This window comes from Malaclemys terrapin, chromosome 3 (genome assembly GCF_027887155.1).
Source record: "Malaclemys terrapin pileata isolate rMalTer1 chromosome 3, rMalTer1.hap1, whole genome shotgun sequence".
Classification (NCBI taxonomy): Eukaryota; Metazoa; Chordata; order Testudines; family Emydidae; genus Malaclemys; species Malaclemys terrapin.
The window spans coordinates 153,627,007-153,643,289 of NC_071507.1; the positions used below are offsets into that span (position 1 = coordinate 153,627,007).

Genomic DNA, 16,283 nt, shown 5'->3' on the forward strand with positions numbered 1-16,283 from the left:
ATTTCTTCAAATTTTGAAATTCACCCATAGCATATACTTTAAAGAGATAGTGCTAGTATTAATATATGGGTATGATGTCTAAAATATATACATAATTTAAATTTTAATATGTACACATGTCCTAAAGTAAAGATGTGAGGTTAAAGCATAATTAAAGATGTATGCTTGTCCTGACATCCATGACAAAACCCACAAGTTTTAGGCCCCCCCCACCCCTAAAATTCATGGTCTTTGTTACCTCATTGAGTCTGCTGCTGACCAGAACTCTCCCATGAAATTTTCACATTTAGCTCTGGATGTGTCCACTGTAAGGGAGTAGGAGACTTTAGGCTAATAGTTAAAAGCCAGATTATAATATGCAAACTCACACTGGGCATCATGACTGCACTTATGCATGCACGTAAGTCCCATTCATGAGACTTAAAAGCACATGCCTAAAGTTAAGCATGTGCTTAAGTGCTGTCTTGGATAGGGATAGACTTAATGAAGTGATCAAGTGCTTTCCTGAAGTTGGCTAGTGATGAGTGGCTACTCACTGGAGTAGTCCCACGGAGAGGATCATTTCTGTGAGTAATGGCTAACTGGTGTGAGTTAGGGGTTCAAGACTGTCCCTAAATATTATTAAATAGTTGTAAAATTGTAATTGTAAAATAGAGTTTGTTTGTTTGTACTGGGAAATTATGAGAAAAGTCCAGGAATGTAATGTTAATTAACATAGTGTATGCCATGACAGATGTATAGTGATTTTTAAACTACTTTTAAGAACGTTTTAGTTTTATGACTCTTGCATTTGTTTGCATTAATATACATGAACCTTAAATTAGAGCCCACTGAAAAAGAGTAAGTGAATCAGGGGGATAGCTCAGTGGTTTGAGCATTGGCCTGCTAAATTCAGGCTTGTGAGTTCAATCCTTGAGGGGGCCGCTTGGGGATCTGGGGCAAAAATCAGTACTTGGTCCTGCTAGAGAAGGCAGAAGGCTGGACTCAATGACCTTTCAAGGTCCCTTCCAGTTCTAGGAGATGGGATATCTCCATTCATTATTATTATTAAATTATAAGTTTGAGGGGTAAAAGGTCATTCATTTACAATTAATTAGAAAATAAATATTCAAGGTTGTAACAATGCCCTTCTGTTTCTTAAAAGGGTAGCAGAGGTGAGCTGGGTCCTGCCGGGCCTCCAGGTCCACCAGGGAAACTGGTAAGCAGCATATTTCAGTTCCCATCAGCTTATATTTATTTTCCAGGAACTTATGGCATCAGAAGGAATCCTCACTCCCCTATTTACACAGGGAGTCGAGGGAGTATGATGAAAAGGATGATTGATAAGCTGCCTTTTCAGTACTTTGTGTCTGTAGTAAAATCACAATGTTCAAATTTTAAAGCATATGAAAATATGTTGAGAATGTATTGTGGTTATAAGAGGTGGCAAGATAGGAAAAGCATAAAGCTTTTTTGTTTTGTGTGAAGCCAAAGCTGTAAGATTGTGTGCGCGCTATGCATTTTCAAGAAGCAGGAGTGGTGAAAGACCAGCTTTCTGCTAGCAGCTACCTAGACCTAATGAATGGGACAGATCATGAATGCCCTCTTGTACTACCACTCAAACAATATTTACACAGTACTAGTTAGAAGCACAGTTGGAGAGGTCTGAGCTGAAAGAGCCTGCTGTTAAGGAGGAATGTACAAGCCATGGGGGATAAATGACAGGAATTTTTTGTTAAGAACTAAACTATTTAGCACTAGGGCTGGAGGGAAAAGTCCAATAAGTGCTGCTATTTGTGTTAGTCAATAATAAGTTCCTCAAAAGTACTGTTTAGATGAGCAAGATTCTGCAATCTCCACTCACACAGAGTATGCCCTGACTGTATGAGCTGGGACTACTCTGGGAATAGAATCCTACTCAATGTGTGTAAGGGGCCCAGAAACTGGCCCTTGGTTATAGTTATCCATTGGTTCTATCCAGAAACAATACTGGGAAGTTTCCATCCTTGGTTTATTTTCACAGGGTCCTGAAGGGGACCTAGGACTACCGGGACTACCAGGTCCTTCAGGCCTGCCTGGCGCCAAAGGTGACAGGGTAAGAAATGCGCTTGAATGCACCGTGAAGAATGGCAACATGAGGAATACAATGATTTTAACAGCACTCATTCATTGTTATGATTATTAATTTCTCAGTTTCTTGTTTCACACCAAAATCAATTATAGCTGCTTAGAAGTTGGGTGCTCTAAATGTCCGATGGCTAATTAAGGCTCATAAGAATCTGCCCAAAAAATCAACCCTGTAAATAAATAAGGTTACAGATAAAATTTCCAAAAGTGTCTAAGTCCCTTTAAAAATCACTGATTTAGGCACTCCTGAAAATGGGAAGTCACAGAAAATGTTACCCTACTTCAGTATTTGCAATGTTTCTATGTACTCTGTATATACTATAGAAATATAGTGACTGTTGCAACTTCTGAGGCTATCTATGCACATTCACAAGATCAAACAGTATTTTGTAGGGAAAAATTGGGCCCCTGAGAAGCCTCAGAATTCCTACTCACTTGCTGGAGATTTCCTGCCTTGCAGGATGAATGTCACTGAATAACAGTGGATTCCAGGGCCGGCTCCAGGCACCAGCTTACCAAGCAGGTGCTTGGGGCAGCCACTTCGGAGAGGGACGGCACGTCCAGCTGTTCGGCGGCAATTCGGCGAACGGTCCCTCACTCCTGCTCGGAGCGAAGGACCTCCCGCAGAATTGTCGCCGCAGATCGCGACTTTTTTTTTTTTTTGGCTGCTTGGGGCAGCCAAAATTCTGGAGCCGGCCCTGGTGGATTCTTATACAAAATATACGCTTTTTCTCCAGTCACTCGGGGAAGGACATGGAGAGCGCACATTGGTGATGTAGCGAGGCTAGGCAGGGGTTGTGGTTGGTTTATGCCCCCTTACTCCTGTGCTTGCCCACAGAAGGCTTAGTGACAATTTTTAAAATTACTTATCTAGGTAAACTGACAAGTTTTTAAGGGCCACCTTGAACATTTGTCCTCTCTGAATTACTATCAAGTTAGTATATTTCTGTGTGGTTTTTTCAGAATGTTGACTTCAGGTACACACACTCCTAGCCAGCTGTCAATGTTGCCAGATAGGAATCTGCAAATTCCTCTTTTTAGTAGATCAAAGTGTCTTTCATAGTTTGAGAGTACATCCAGCTGACTTCCATTTATGTAAGTGATTTCTGAGAATATTTCTAAATTTGCTTTTTTTTTTTTAAGCATAGGGCCAAATTCATTCCCAGTGTAACTCCTTTAAAATAAATAGAGTTATGCTACGAATTAATTCAGCTCATTGTTTCTTTTTACTTTTTCTAATTTGAGAGAGACCCGTATATATAAAACCATATTTTTAGTTTATTTCCTTTTTCATCCCAGAGAGGCCATGCCTTCCACTGAGCCTTCCCATCCTACTGGTCCAGAAGATTTGGAAATGTCTACCTCTGGAGCCAGTCTCAGGCTTAGACAATGAGGTCACTTCAGACTGATGCAAAGTCATCAGTGTCCCCTCCTCCCTTCCTGATTTCCTGGGGACTGGATGTGCTTTGCAAGCAATGTATCCAGCCTTAGTTGAATCAAAAACCCAGTGATATGTGCATTAAGAGGTGATGTACAAGCAACCAGAAGAAGATATTTGCAATGCATGACAATTCATTTTAACAATCCTTCCAAACCCAGGAATTATGCCACATATTCTTCGTCACCATCCACTGGGACCTGTTCTATTTACCCGTATAGAAATATAGAGCACTCCTGTAACTGCATGGTAGCACTTTGGTGGATCTTTCATATTTATGTTGGGAAGTGGGTGGAAAGCAATGCCAGCTCTTCTGTCTCACGCTATTTCTGATTCAGCATATTTTGGTCTGTTTACCTATGGCTTTTCTGTGGCCCGTCTTTGAGTGGCAGTTAAAGTCCTTTGTGATGATGGCATTAGTCTTATGAATACCTTTCCACTATGAATTGGACAGAGATAATCAATATAGGGCCTGATCCAAAGCCCAATGAAGCTCACAGGAGTATTTCCAATGATTTTACAGAGACCTTAATGAACAGCCATTACATCATAGTCACTTTTGGTCACTACCTTCCTGCTTCGAATCTGAACTGTAGTGAAATGCTCTGTTTGGCTATTTGGCAGGATGGGCAGGAATGGTGTCCCTAGCCTCTGTTTGCCAGAAGCTGGGAATGAGCAACGGGGGATGGATCACTTGATGATTACCTGTTCTGTTCATTCCCTCTGGGGCACCTGGCATTTGCCACTGTCGGAAGACAGGATACTGGGCTAGATGGACCTTTGGTCTGACCCAGTAGGGCCATTCCTATGGCCAAATGATTGAATTTTCTATTCCCCAAGTATAAACATTCTGAACAAGTGTGTCTAGAGATGGACAAAGGAGATTGGAAAATTTCAGAATGAGCCCTACGTGACATTTGATCTAATTGGATACAAAGATTTACTAGTGCCTTCCCTCCTCTCTCTGTCCTTATCACTATCCTTCCCCGTAGGAAATATCAGAAGAACAGAGGACTCAGATCTAATCTTTGTCTCTGAGTGAATCTGATTTATAAGTACACCAAAAAAGCTCCTAAACTGGTTGTTCTACAGTGTTGTTGCAATAATACAACAGGAATTGAGACCCAAATATCTCTAGGAATACTTCTGATAAAATAAATTTTAAAATGGAGGAAGGAAGAAAAAGCTACTTTCAGATCCAAATATTCCAGAAATGCTGGTTCAAGATAACAGCCTCTTAGTTCTGACCAGAGTGAAATATAAAATCCCTCTTTACATTCAGTGATTTCTAGGTTCTAAAATATTTTGTTTTTTATTTTACATTTAGGGATTGGTTGGTGAGCCAGGGCCTAAAGGGGAACAAGTAAGTCTTCTAATATTAATTATGATATCAATCACTGTACTCTCTAGAATCATCACATTTTAAGGAGCATAAGACTCTTACAGCATGTGTCTTGTTTTGATACAGGGTCCTGCTGGAGGAGAAGGAGAACCAGGAGAAAGGGGTGACCTGGTAAGACATTATTTTCACTTAATCTGTTTTAAGATGTTCTTTATGTGAATGATACTAAGGACACGTCTTCACTACCCGCCGGATCAGCGGGTAGCAATCGATCTATTGGGGATCGACTTATCGTGTCTAGTGAAGACGCGATAAAATCGATCCCCAATGGCTCTGCCGTCGACTCCGGAAATCCACTGCGGCAAGAGGCGGAAGCGGAGTCGACAGCGGCACGGCAGCAGTCGACTCGCCACCGTCCTCACAGCCAGGTAAGTCTTCCTAAAATACACAACTTCAGCTACGCTATTCACATAGCTGAAGTTGCGTATCTTGGGTCGACCTCCCCCTCCCCGTAGTGTAGACCTAGCCTAACTTTTTTGTTTTATCCGTTGAAGAAACTTTTCCAATATGATTTTTTTCCCATTAGAAACCAAATCTCAGTGTTATCATATAATTTTATCACTGCAAAAGTAGAGTGGATGTATTGGTTACACTGCAGAGTTTTGCAGTGTCCTTTGGGACCTGACGCACCAATGTCTCAGTTTTGAAATCCCCTGGCTCCTCTGAAACATTAAAAGCCTTGTTTTTGTTTTTAAAACTATATGTAAAAAAGGAAACATCAGCACACTTGTCCATCAGGTCCAATATGCTGCTTCTGCCAATGGCCAATACCTGATGCTTCAAAGGAAGATATACCCTTCTTCTACTTGTAAAGCAATATACTAACCAATTGTGTAATGCAGTAGTCTGGACAAGAAAATTAATTCCTAACTTCTGCAACGATCAGCTTACTTCCTAACGTATGACATTTGATTACCCTTATGTCAGCAATTAAAAGTTTTTAAAACTGAAATAGGGACTCCAGGGGATTTGTTCTTCAGCAAATATGGTTCCCGTGAAGCAAAATTTTGAGTCTGCTACTAGTGAGTCAGTTTCTAAAGTGATGACATGGCGTGTTCTATACTAAACACAAAAATATAACTGTAGGGACATTTATTTGTAAAAACAGATACTACATAGTAATTGTAATTATAGTAAATGTCCATTCCCAGCTCTGGGAAACCTGCTACTCCACTACAGGCTATCAAGGATTGGGAGAGCAACCACTTTCAGGCAGGACTGGATTAATTCTCCTGTGGGCCCAGGGCTATTAGATTTTGTGGGGCCCTGTATACAAGTCTTTTCCCTAATTGAAAACAAAATGATCACAATTATGGCATCGAGGCTATTAACGCTACACTAAACTTGCCTTTTAATTAACATTAAGCCATTCTGTGGTTACATTTCAGTTTTAAAACATATAGAATATAGTTAAGTTAATTCAAGATAGCCTACTCTCCCCCCAGGGGCCACAGAGACGTGCCAGCAGCCAGCCACTTCCGGGAGCGGCGTGGGGCCATGGCATGCAGGCAGCCTGCCTGAGCCCTGCTGTGCCGAGGCCCCCTTTTGCCCAGGCCCCTAAAGCTCCTGCATTAATCCGGTCCTGCTTTCAGGGAAATATCTCAATATCACAAAATTGAGGTTGGGGTGTGGGAGGGGGTGAGGGCTCTGGTTGGGGGTGCGGGTTCTGGGGTGGGATTATGATAAAATGCATCTATACATCATTATGATAGTAATTTGAGCTCAGTGTAGGACAGTAATTTTGTTTCACAGAGGATTTTGAGATTTCCAAATCTGGTTCTGTTATGATTTGGAACAGAAACCATAAATTTCAAAATTCCTCATGAAATGGAATTACCGTTCTCTGCCCAGCTCTACTGAGAGCCCTGGTTATGGGACAGTTCTCTTGGCAGGCTGCTAGGGATGCTGGAAGCCCTGGAAGCTCTGACTCGTAGGATATATTTAACCTGGAGCTGGAGGTGTAATTTTCAGCTTGGGTAGACATACCTATGCTAGCTTTGATGAAGTTAGAGCACTAAAAATAGCAGTATAGCCACAGTTGCCCATGTGGCAGAATAGACTTGCCGTCCCTATCTGAAACCCTAGGTCAGTGGTGGGCAATCTGCGGCTCATCAGGGTAATCTGCTGCCGGGCCGTGAGACAGTTTGTTTACATTGACTGTCCGCAGGCATGGCTGCCTGTATCTCCCAGTGGCCGCGGTTAGCCATTGGCCGGGAATGGTGAACCATGGCCACTGGGAGCTGTGAGTGGCCGTGCCTGTGGACAGTCAATGTAAACACTGTCTTGCGGCCTGCCAGCGGATTACCCTGACAGGCTGTGTGCGGCCTGTGGGCCACAGGTTGCCCACCACTGCTCTAGGTACATACTCAGGGTGGCTAGCTTATCTCTCTGTCTGTTCAGCCGCAGCCACATTGCTATTTTTAGCATGCTAGCTCAATCAAAGCTAGCCCAGATATGTCTACCCAACCTGGAAATTATACCTCCAGCCAGGGCCGGGTCCAGGCACCAGCTTGCCAAGCAGGTGCTTGGGGCGGCCACTCCGGAGAGGGGCGGCACATCCAGCTATTCAGTGGCAATTCGGCGGAGGGTCCCTCACTCCTGCTTGGAGCGAAGGACCTCCCGCCAAATTGCCGCCGCAGATTGCGATCGCGGCTTTTTTTTTTTTTTTGCGCTGCTTGGGGCGGCAAAAAGCCTGGAGCCGGCCCTGCCTCCAGCTCCAGTGTAGACATACCTTCAGGCAGCCCATCAGGCAACCTGCCCCAGAGCTGGGGCGCCTGGGCTGCTGAGGCTGGGAGCTTGGTGACTCTGGTCTCCCAGGGCTTCCATGCTTTTGGCTCCCCATCAGCTAGTCAGGCTGCCACCAGTAAACTGGGCAGGCAAGATGGCAGGAAAACAGGCAGGAATTTTGTTGAAACTGATGCGGTCCCGCAGAACATTCTGATTTCAGCAAATCAGCAAATTCTGATTAAAAAAGTGTTTCAGCAGTTTTTCTGCCCAACTCTAATTATTATAGACCAGGGGTGGGCAAACAGTTTTAATCCGGCCCTCGAGCTCCCACTGGGGAGCAGGGTCTGGGGCTTGCCCTGCTCCAGTTCTTAGCCGAGGAGCAGGGTCGGAGGCTGCTCCACGCAGCTCCCAGAAGCAGCGGCATGGCCCCCCTTTGGCGCTCCAGCCATAGAGCAGGGTCAGGGGCCGCTCTACACGGCTCCTGGAAACAGCAGCATGCCCCCCCCCCCCGGCTCCTACGCGTAGGGGCAGCCAGAGGCCTCCACTTTGCATGGTGCCCCTGCCCCAAGGGCCGCCCATGCAGCTCCCATTGGCTGGGGACCGCAGCCAATGGGAGCTGTAGGGGTGGTGCCTGTGGATGGGGCAGCATGCAAAGGCCGTGCCTCTGAGTAGGAGCTGGAGAAGGGACATGCCGCTGCTTCTGGGAGCCGCTTGAGGTAAGCGCCACCTGGAGCCTGCATCCCTGAGCCTCTCCCCATGCTCCAACCCCCTGCCCCAGCCCCACCCCAGAGCCCACACTCCCAGACGGAGCCTGCACCCCTTTTCACACCCCAACTGCCTGCCCCAGCCCTGATCCCCCTCCTGCCCTCCAAACCCCTCGGTCCGAGCTCAGAGCACCTGCCTACACCCCCACACTCTTCGTCCCCAGCCCCACCCCAGAGCCTGCACCCAGCCTGAGTCCTCACCACCCCCACACACCCCACTCCACCACCCAAGCCTGAAGCCCTGTCCCGCACCCTGATCTCCTCATTTCTGGCCCCACCCTAGAACCTGCAACCCCCAACCAGAGCCATCACCCCCTCCCACACCTCAACCTCAATTTTGTGAGCATTCATGGCCCACCATACAATTTCTATTCCCAGATGTGGTCCTTGGGCCAAAAAGTTTGCCCACCCCTGTTATAGACTATTACTCAACAATGGGATGTTAGGGGGCTTTCCCTGTTTATCATATATATTTTGAAATATATATTATAAATAAACAAACATATTTGATAATATGGTACAAAAATCACTTTTTGAAATTGCAATACTAATGGAAAAACTGAAATCTGTTTTTTTCACAAATAAATGTATTAATACAAATTACTTTCAATCCTTTTGGTTGATTTATAGGTGTCATTTTGTGTACTTCAGCAAATTCCTTAGCTCTTAATAGAACAATCATTTTTTAAACATTGAGGAAAACATATCAAGAACACTGCATTTGTAATTGAATATGAATATCCTGTTCTGACATAATTTGTCTTATTTTTGGTTTAGGGTGATATGGGATTGCTGGGCCCAAAGGGATCAGTAAGTATGATTAACTACACTGTTATAGAAAATCAAAGGTATAATAAATTGCGTGGATCATTTTCCGGTTTAGGAAACAGAGTACAAATATTTAGCTCTTCAAGAACTGCCGTGTAAGCAAATGAAATCCCACACTCATTTTTTGTTTTTAAAATTCTGGATGATTCTAATACGCAGACTAACTTTGAATAGGAATTCTCATCTTGCAAATTAAACCCTGTAAAAGAACATGGTAGTTTTATTTGCAATTAGGATACGACTTGTGGCTATGTCAGTTTGGAGAGTGAGTGATATTGTATAAAAGTACTGTCAACACGGTGTCCTGTAGACAGTATATAGTCCTCCTTCTATGACAGTTCTGGCTATTGGGTTATAATATCTTTGAAAACAAAATTATTTTCTGGTACCAATCCCATGTACTACCTTATCCTGAAATTAAAGATAGTGGGCTGATGGGGAAGCCTAGCAGAAGCACATTATGTACCATAGAGGAAAAAGAATAGGAGATTTCATCTTGATCCTTTATTTTTGGATCATCCCAGGTTGGGAGTATTACTGTAGCTGAGGGATTGGTCTGTAACAATAACTGTTCTTACCATGAGAAACTGAGGATGGATGCTATAAAGAAAAGCTCTGCCAGCATCCTCAATGGAAGGTGGAATCGTGGGTCTGAAAAAGCCTTCAAGCAAGCACTAGAATCAGGAGCTTTAATGGAATAAGTGAAACAACATGGGATCTTCCAAGGCAGTGGGTCTCAAACCATTGTACAGGTGACCCCTTTCAGATAACAAGCCTCTGAGTGCGACTCCCTCATATAAATTAAAAATATTTGTTTATATATTTAACACCATTATAAATGCTGGAGGCCAAGCAGGGTTTGGGGTGGAGGCTGACAGCTCGTGACTCCCCATGTAATAACCTCATGACTCCCTGAGGGGTTTTGACCCCCAGTTTGAGAACCCCTGTTCTAAGGACTGCTGCCTAAAATCACTGTTCCCTTACTGTGGCCGTAGACTGATCATCTTGGTGAATGGTTCCGCAATGGAGAGAGAAACTTGGCAATTGGTCAGATACGGTGAGAAAGAGAGACTGGGGCAATGCAGAGCCTTCAGGATTGGGAGAACATTTGTAATAAACATGTTAAAGCTACTTGCTGGATTTCCTTTGTGCAAGTCCAGTAGCCTTTAAGATAGCTCCATCTTGTGGGTTTAACAGAGATCACATATGGGTAATTTACCACATTTGTGGGCATCCCCTTGAATTGGGAAGTTTCTTGTTTTTGATAGATTTGTGGATACCTAAAGTGCTTGGGTATTTATTTATTATTATTTTATTGTAGTAGCACCCAGAGCACCAGTCAGGTCAGGGCCTCATTGTGCTGAGTGCTGCACAAACATATGATGAGAGACCGTCCCTGACCCGAAGAGTTTATAATCTAAGGCCTGCACTCCACTAGAAAGTTTTTGCCCATATTCCACATAGCCGTATAGATATACCGGCAACCCCCTTCCTTCCCTTCTCCCCCCGGGGGAGACACAGCTCATCTACACTAGGACCTGCTATGTCAGGGTGTGTGTGTGTGATTTTTTCATACTCCAAACCAACATAGCTATGTCGGTAAAACTTTAAAGTGTAGAGCAGGCCTAAGGCCCCTGCAACGTGTGTGTAAGGCAGAGTTCTGTGCCCAGGCTGAACCCAAATGAGGTAAACAAACTAACAACCCCTCCCCCCCGATCTTCTCAAACTCCTCTGCCTGATCTCCTTGGCACTCCGTGTGGGCTCAAGGGGCTGACTGTGTGCAGCAAATTTTAGAATCAGGGTCTGAGGCCCTAATTCTGCAAACATTTACTACATGCTTATCTCTGAGCATATGAGCAGTCCAGTTGATTCATGTGCATTCAATTTAGCAAATATGTAAGTGTTTGCAAGACTGGAGCCTGCATATTCATATGTACTTCACTACAAAAAAAATCCATCAAAACTTTCCCCCAGTTCCATACTGTCAGAGAATATCATGTTTATGCAGAATTTCATATTAGCTGATAGCACATACTTATGCTGTTGCAGTTGCCAGGCAATGGGTCTGCAGGGATTAGTAGCTGGAAGGCAGTCAGAACTTTTGTCATTAGAGGAGTATTAGGCATCTGGAAAAGAGAGGGAGGTCAGACAGGGTGGGGAAGTCAGTTGTCTTGTTACTAGGGGTAGCTTCTGGGGCCCCTCTTCCAGTGGGATTGCGCATGATATGAATTAGGGCAGAACTTGGCCTGAAATTTGAATATGAATATACTTTTAAGAGTTGTGCATCAAAAAAATGTCTTATATGCATACCTAAAATGGCTGCTGATTAATCTGTGTCAGTGGAATGGTTTATTATTCACCACTAAATTCAGGAATACAGAACTCTTCAGGTAAGGCAATATGTCCCAGGATGGTTTTGTCACTGCTGACTCCAGTAACCTATTTAAAAAGACATAGAAAGCAACTCTTCTGGTCCGATCCCTGCCACTCTGCAAGCATTGACTGATCTAGGCTCATATATGGTTCTCTGAGACACAGAGGGTACATTTACACTGCAATAAACAATGCATGGTATGGCTGCGGCTGGCCTAGGTCAGCTGACCTGGGCTCAAGGGGCTCTAGCCTCAGGGCTAAAAATGGCTGTATAAATCTTTGCGTTTGGGATGGAGCCCAGGCTGAGACCCCACACATGGGAAGGTTGTGTTGGGTAGCTGGATAGGTGGCTGCTGGGGCAGCTAGAGTTAGTTAGCTGCTGGTGGGTGCTTAGGAGCTGTTAGCTGGGGCAACGTGATGGGGGAGGCTGTTGCAGCTGCAGGAGGATGCAGGAGCCAATGCTGGGTCCCTCACTTTGTCCTTGTGCTGCCACTTACTCCTCTTCTCACTGCTCCTTTCTGGCTGTGCTCAGCAGAGGGAGCAACAAGCCAGGAAGCACTTGGTTGCCTGATCAGCAGACACCACAGCAGCCCCATGTGATCAGAAGAAAAAATTTCAGGCAAATGCCTATTGCCTTCCTACAGCTCAGGTGGCTGAGATGGAAGAATGCAAGACACTTGACAGACTTGCAAGCCAGACTTTCTTATTAAACAAATGCAGCTTTTACTTTGCAGCAAAGATGACTATTGCACGATCCTTGCACCTTTTCATTCAGTGAGTGTAAAGAGCTGTGGCCATTAACACCAACTGCTTAATTTCTGTTTCTTTGAAAAGCTAAAAGATTTCAGTAAAGCTTCTTCCTTATGGTCATGAGGCTGCAGCTTAAATGCACTTTGATTACCTTTCTTCAGCGTATCTAATATTTATATTTATAGATTACAAAATGGGATGCTTCAATCTGCCTTAGTTTATGGCCTTTTTGGTTCGTAGGTTACTTTTAAATATTTAATATTATAGGATTTGTGCAAAGGCTTAATAAAAAAATTAGTTCTGCTTCAGGGACTCTGAATAAGTAATATAGCATTGTGGAGGTGACTACCTGGGCCTGTCAAGTGGCAGTAAAGGGCTTGTTTTACAAGTATCTCTTTCCAATCAGTTTATGGGCTGCATTGTCAGGGGAAATAATTGTTCCCCCAGATGAAGATGCTGACGTCCTCAGAACACCATGTGTGCTTGCTTCAGTGGCTCTGCCCTGGCACAAAGAGAACAAATCCTTGGATGATTGAATGCTCCCCTCCTAAAAGGCACATTACTTGTCTTTTTGTGCAGTATTGCTAGTCTGGGTACCTTTCATCCTTACATGTGGGTTTCACAGGACCCTACTACAGTAACCTGTACTCACCAAGCTGAGCTTGGCTACCACAGAAAGGGCAGTGCCAGCACAATGATACGTTCCCCTTCCTTCCCTGACTCCTCCTTGGGAATCCACGGGGTAGGAAGGGATGAGAGCTCCCTGTGGGATTTTCCTTCCTATGGAGGAATGTGGTGCCAGTTACTGCAGAGAAAGTCTTTAGTAAGTTACAATGCTTACCTCCTTTCTGCTGTTCTAGGAACAGATGCAGGTGAAGGGATCCCATTGGAGGCAAGACGTTGGGGGAAACAAGTGACAATGTGAAGGCCTAATGTCTCCATGCACAAGCCCCTTGTATCTGAAGATCCACCCCGATCTGTGAAGGAAGAATCAGAAAAAAATTATATGAGAGTTTAAACACAAGAGGTAAAATCCTAATCCTATTGGGGTCAAAAGGAGTTTTGCCGTTGACTTCAATGGGGCCAGGATTTTACCCATAGAGTTTCAATTTCCCTATGCAGGTTCACCCTGCACAGAGGAGCATCCAGCTCTTAAAATAATGTGGGCTGATATGTATAATAGAAAGTTTTATAATCCACTAACCAACCCTTCTTTTATTCTGGATTTTAGTGCATCCCTTCCCTCATGCTATTCCCTTTGTAACAGAAAGGATATTTTTCTTTAACAAAAACAAAGAGTCAAACAATAGCCAACAGAATTTGACAGAGGTGGCCATCATCTTTCGTAGTAAGCAATGTGAAAGCGTAGGCACTGCACATGGCATATCTGTTCCTGCAGAAACATAGTGTATGGCTTGTATTGCAAAAATGCAGTCATACAAAATCACTGTCTCTCATTTGTAGGTTGGTAATCCTGGTGAGCCTGGCCTTCGTGGACCTGAAGGAAGTCGTGGACTGCCTGGCATAGAAGGGCTACGAGGCTCACCTGGACCTCGCGGTTTGCAAGGTGAACAAGGTGCTCCAGGTCTGCCTGGCAGCCAGGGTCCAGCAGTAAGTGCTATTTTTATGTTACACAGATTTCTCTGTCTCTCAAACACCACATACAACAAGGTATGTAGTTATAACGGAGATGTGTTTGCTGCTGGTGGGTTGGGGACATGCGCATGAAGCCCAGGTGACTTCAAACACCCCACACGTTCTGGAATACATTATTCCTTTATAGGTAGTAGTGCTACTGAAAAGAATCTGGGGGCTATAGTGGATCACAAATTGAATATGAGTCAACAGTGTGATGCGGTTATGAAAAAGGCTAATGTTCTGGGGTGTATTAACAGGAGGGTCATATGTAAGACATGGGAGGTAATTGTCCCAATCTACTTGGGACTGGTGAAGCATCAGGTGGAGAGCTATGTCCAGTTCTGGGCTCCACATTTAAGAGAGATGTGGAGAGAAACTGGAGAGAATCCAAAAGACAGCAACAAAAATGATAACATTTAGAAAATCTGGCCTGTGAAGAAAGGTTAAAACAAATTGGGCATATTTAGTTTTGAGAAAAGAGGACTGGGGGAGGGGGAATCTGATAAGTCTTCAAATGAGCTTAATCTGAAGCAAGGGAGATTTAGGTTAGATATTAGGAAAACTTTCTAACTCTAAGGGAAGTTAATTTCTGGATCAGGCTTCTAAGGGAGAAAATGGTATTCCTATCATTGGAGGTTTTAAAATTGGACAGACACTTGTCAGGGATGGTCTAGGTTTATCTGATCCTGCCCTAGTGCAGGGGATGGACTTGTCTTCCCAAAGTCCCTTCCAGCCCCATATTACTATGATTCATGTGACAATTGGCTACAATGTAGTAATGTCACATATCTGAATAGCTGGAACCTATGGTACTCAGTCTGCAGCCTGACTTTTTCTATTCATGTTCTTATACTGCATGCATTCCTGTGGTATGTGTGTATCAAGATCACAAAAGTGGTCCATACACTGATACTCCCATTGACTTCAATGGGACTAGTCACATGTGTAAGGTTGAAGAACTGGAACTTTTATCATCAGCCAGCCAGCGTCTTAATTACATTCTCATTTTATAAATAACGACTGTATATTAACTGCTATTAAATATTTTTATCCCAGGGTAGAGAGCCAACAGATCAGCACATTAAACAGGTCTGCATGAGAGTCATGCAAGGTAAATAATTGCAATGTTTAATCTTTCTTGTGCATTTAAAGCAGGGGTGTCAAACACCAGTCCGCTGGTTGGATCCAGCCTCCTTGATGTATTAGTGTGATCCATTTGACATATTCAGATTCTGCAGAATCTAAGCTTTGATTTTTTTTAAAAAAGTAGGTTTCTAGCCTTCCTACTTGCAAAGATAATCTTCCAGTGTGAAGCAAGTTTAACCCAGAGTCCACAGAGAACCTGGAACAATCACTCCTGTTCCATTTATTTTAGGGGGGTATCTGATGATGACATTTTAAATGTCACCATTAACTATTTGATTGCTGATCATTTTAGCAGAAAGAATAAGGGAGGTGTGGGAGTACAGCACATAGGAAAGCAGGAATTGCCGCAAGGAAGAAAATGCAAAGGGAAGAAAAGAGGTGACTAAGGAGAGGGATAGAGAATGGGAAGGAAGAGAAATAAATACCAGAAATAATAGTGGTCCTAAAGTTGAGCCCATTTTTCCATTAAGTGGTATTAACTGTCACAAAAGCTATTGAGCAAAGAGAAAAAATTGTGATAATATATAATTATTACACAAAGGCCATCCTGTGCCCTTGATCTTTATGCAAACTCTGTACTGTCTTCAGAGCTCAACTGTGGACTAAGGGTGCTTCTAGCTGCTAAAAGCTGTAACATTTATTATAAAAATTTAACTTGTCCCCATATACAGAATGAGTTTGATCTCCCTGGAGTAAAGAAAGTAGAATTTGGATTAGTTCATTGTACTCTTTCTTGGATTGAATGCTTTCCAATGAAAATAACCGATAAAAGAAACATTCCCCTCACTTACACCCTGTGCAATACCATTGACCGATGCAGGGACTAAATGGAGGCAGAATTTGGGGCTTTATCAAGCAGAGACTGTTTTCATGCAAATAATTGTGGACTAAGCCCAGCAGTATTCGGCCCCCGTTGGTTTAGAAACAAAACAATTGCCAAATAGGCTCATTGTGTCCAAAACAATGTAAAATTATATTTGTAGAGTCAAATCCTGCCCCCTTGCCCCCGAAACCCATGCAGCCCTATGGAGTTCTCTGGTATAACTCTGCCTGTCTTGGGGTTAATAAACTAGTAGTTAGTAGTTAGTAAAGCTAATTACTGTCATCATTG

The 16,283-nt window shown here is 43.6% G+C and overlaps 1 protein-coding gene across 2 annotated transcripts in view; it reads left to right on the forward strand.

Annotated features, from left to right (window-relative positions):
* COL9A1 (collagen type IX alpha 1 chain) overlaps positions 1-16,283 on the forward strand; it is a 97,423-nt gene that overhangs the window by 69,343 nt on the left and 11,797 nt on the right. For both annotated transcript variants that reach the window (XM_054024505.1, XM_054024506.1), the window contains 7 exons: positions 1,145-1,198; positions 2,003-2,074; positions 4,872-4,907; positions 5,013-5,057; positions 9,215-9,247; positions 13,853-13,999; positions 15,083-15,137. In XM_054024505.1, coding sequence (XP_053880480.1) covers positions 1,145-1,198; positions 2,003-2,074; positions 4,872-4,907; positions 5,013-5,057; positions 9,215-9,247; positions 13,853-13,999; positions 15,083-15,137 — 442 coding nt within the window. The remainder of the gene's footprint in view (positions 1-1,144; positions 1,199-2,002; positions 2,075-4,871; positions 4,908-5,012; positions 5,058-9,214; positions 9,248-13,852; positions 14,000-15,082; positions 15,138-16,283) is intronic.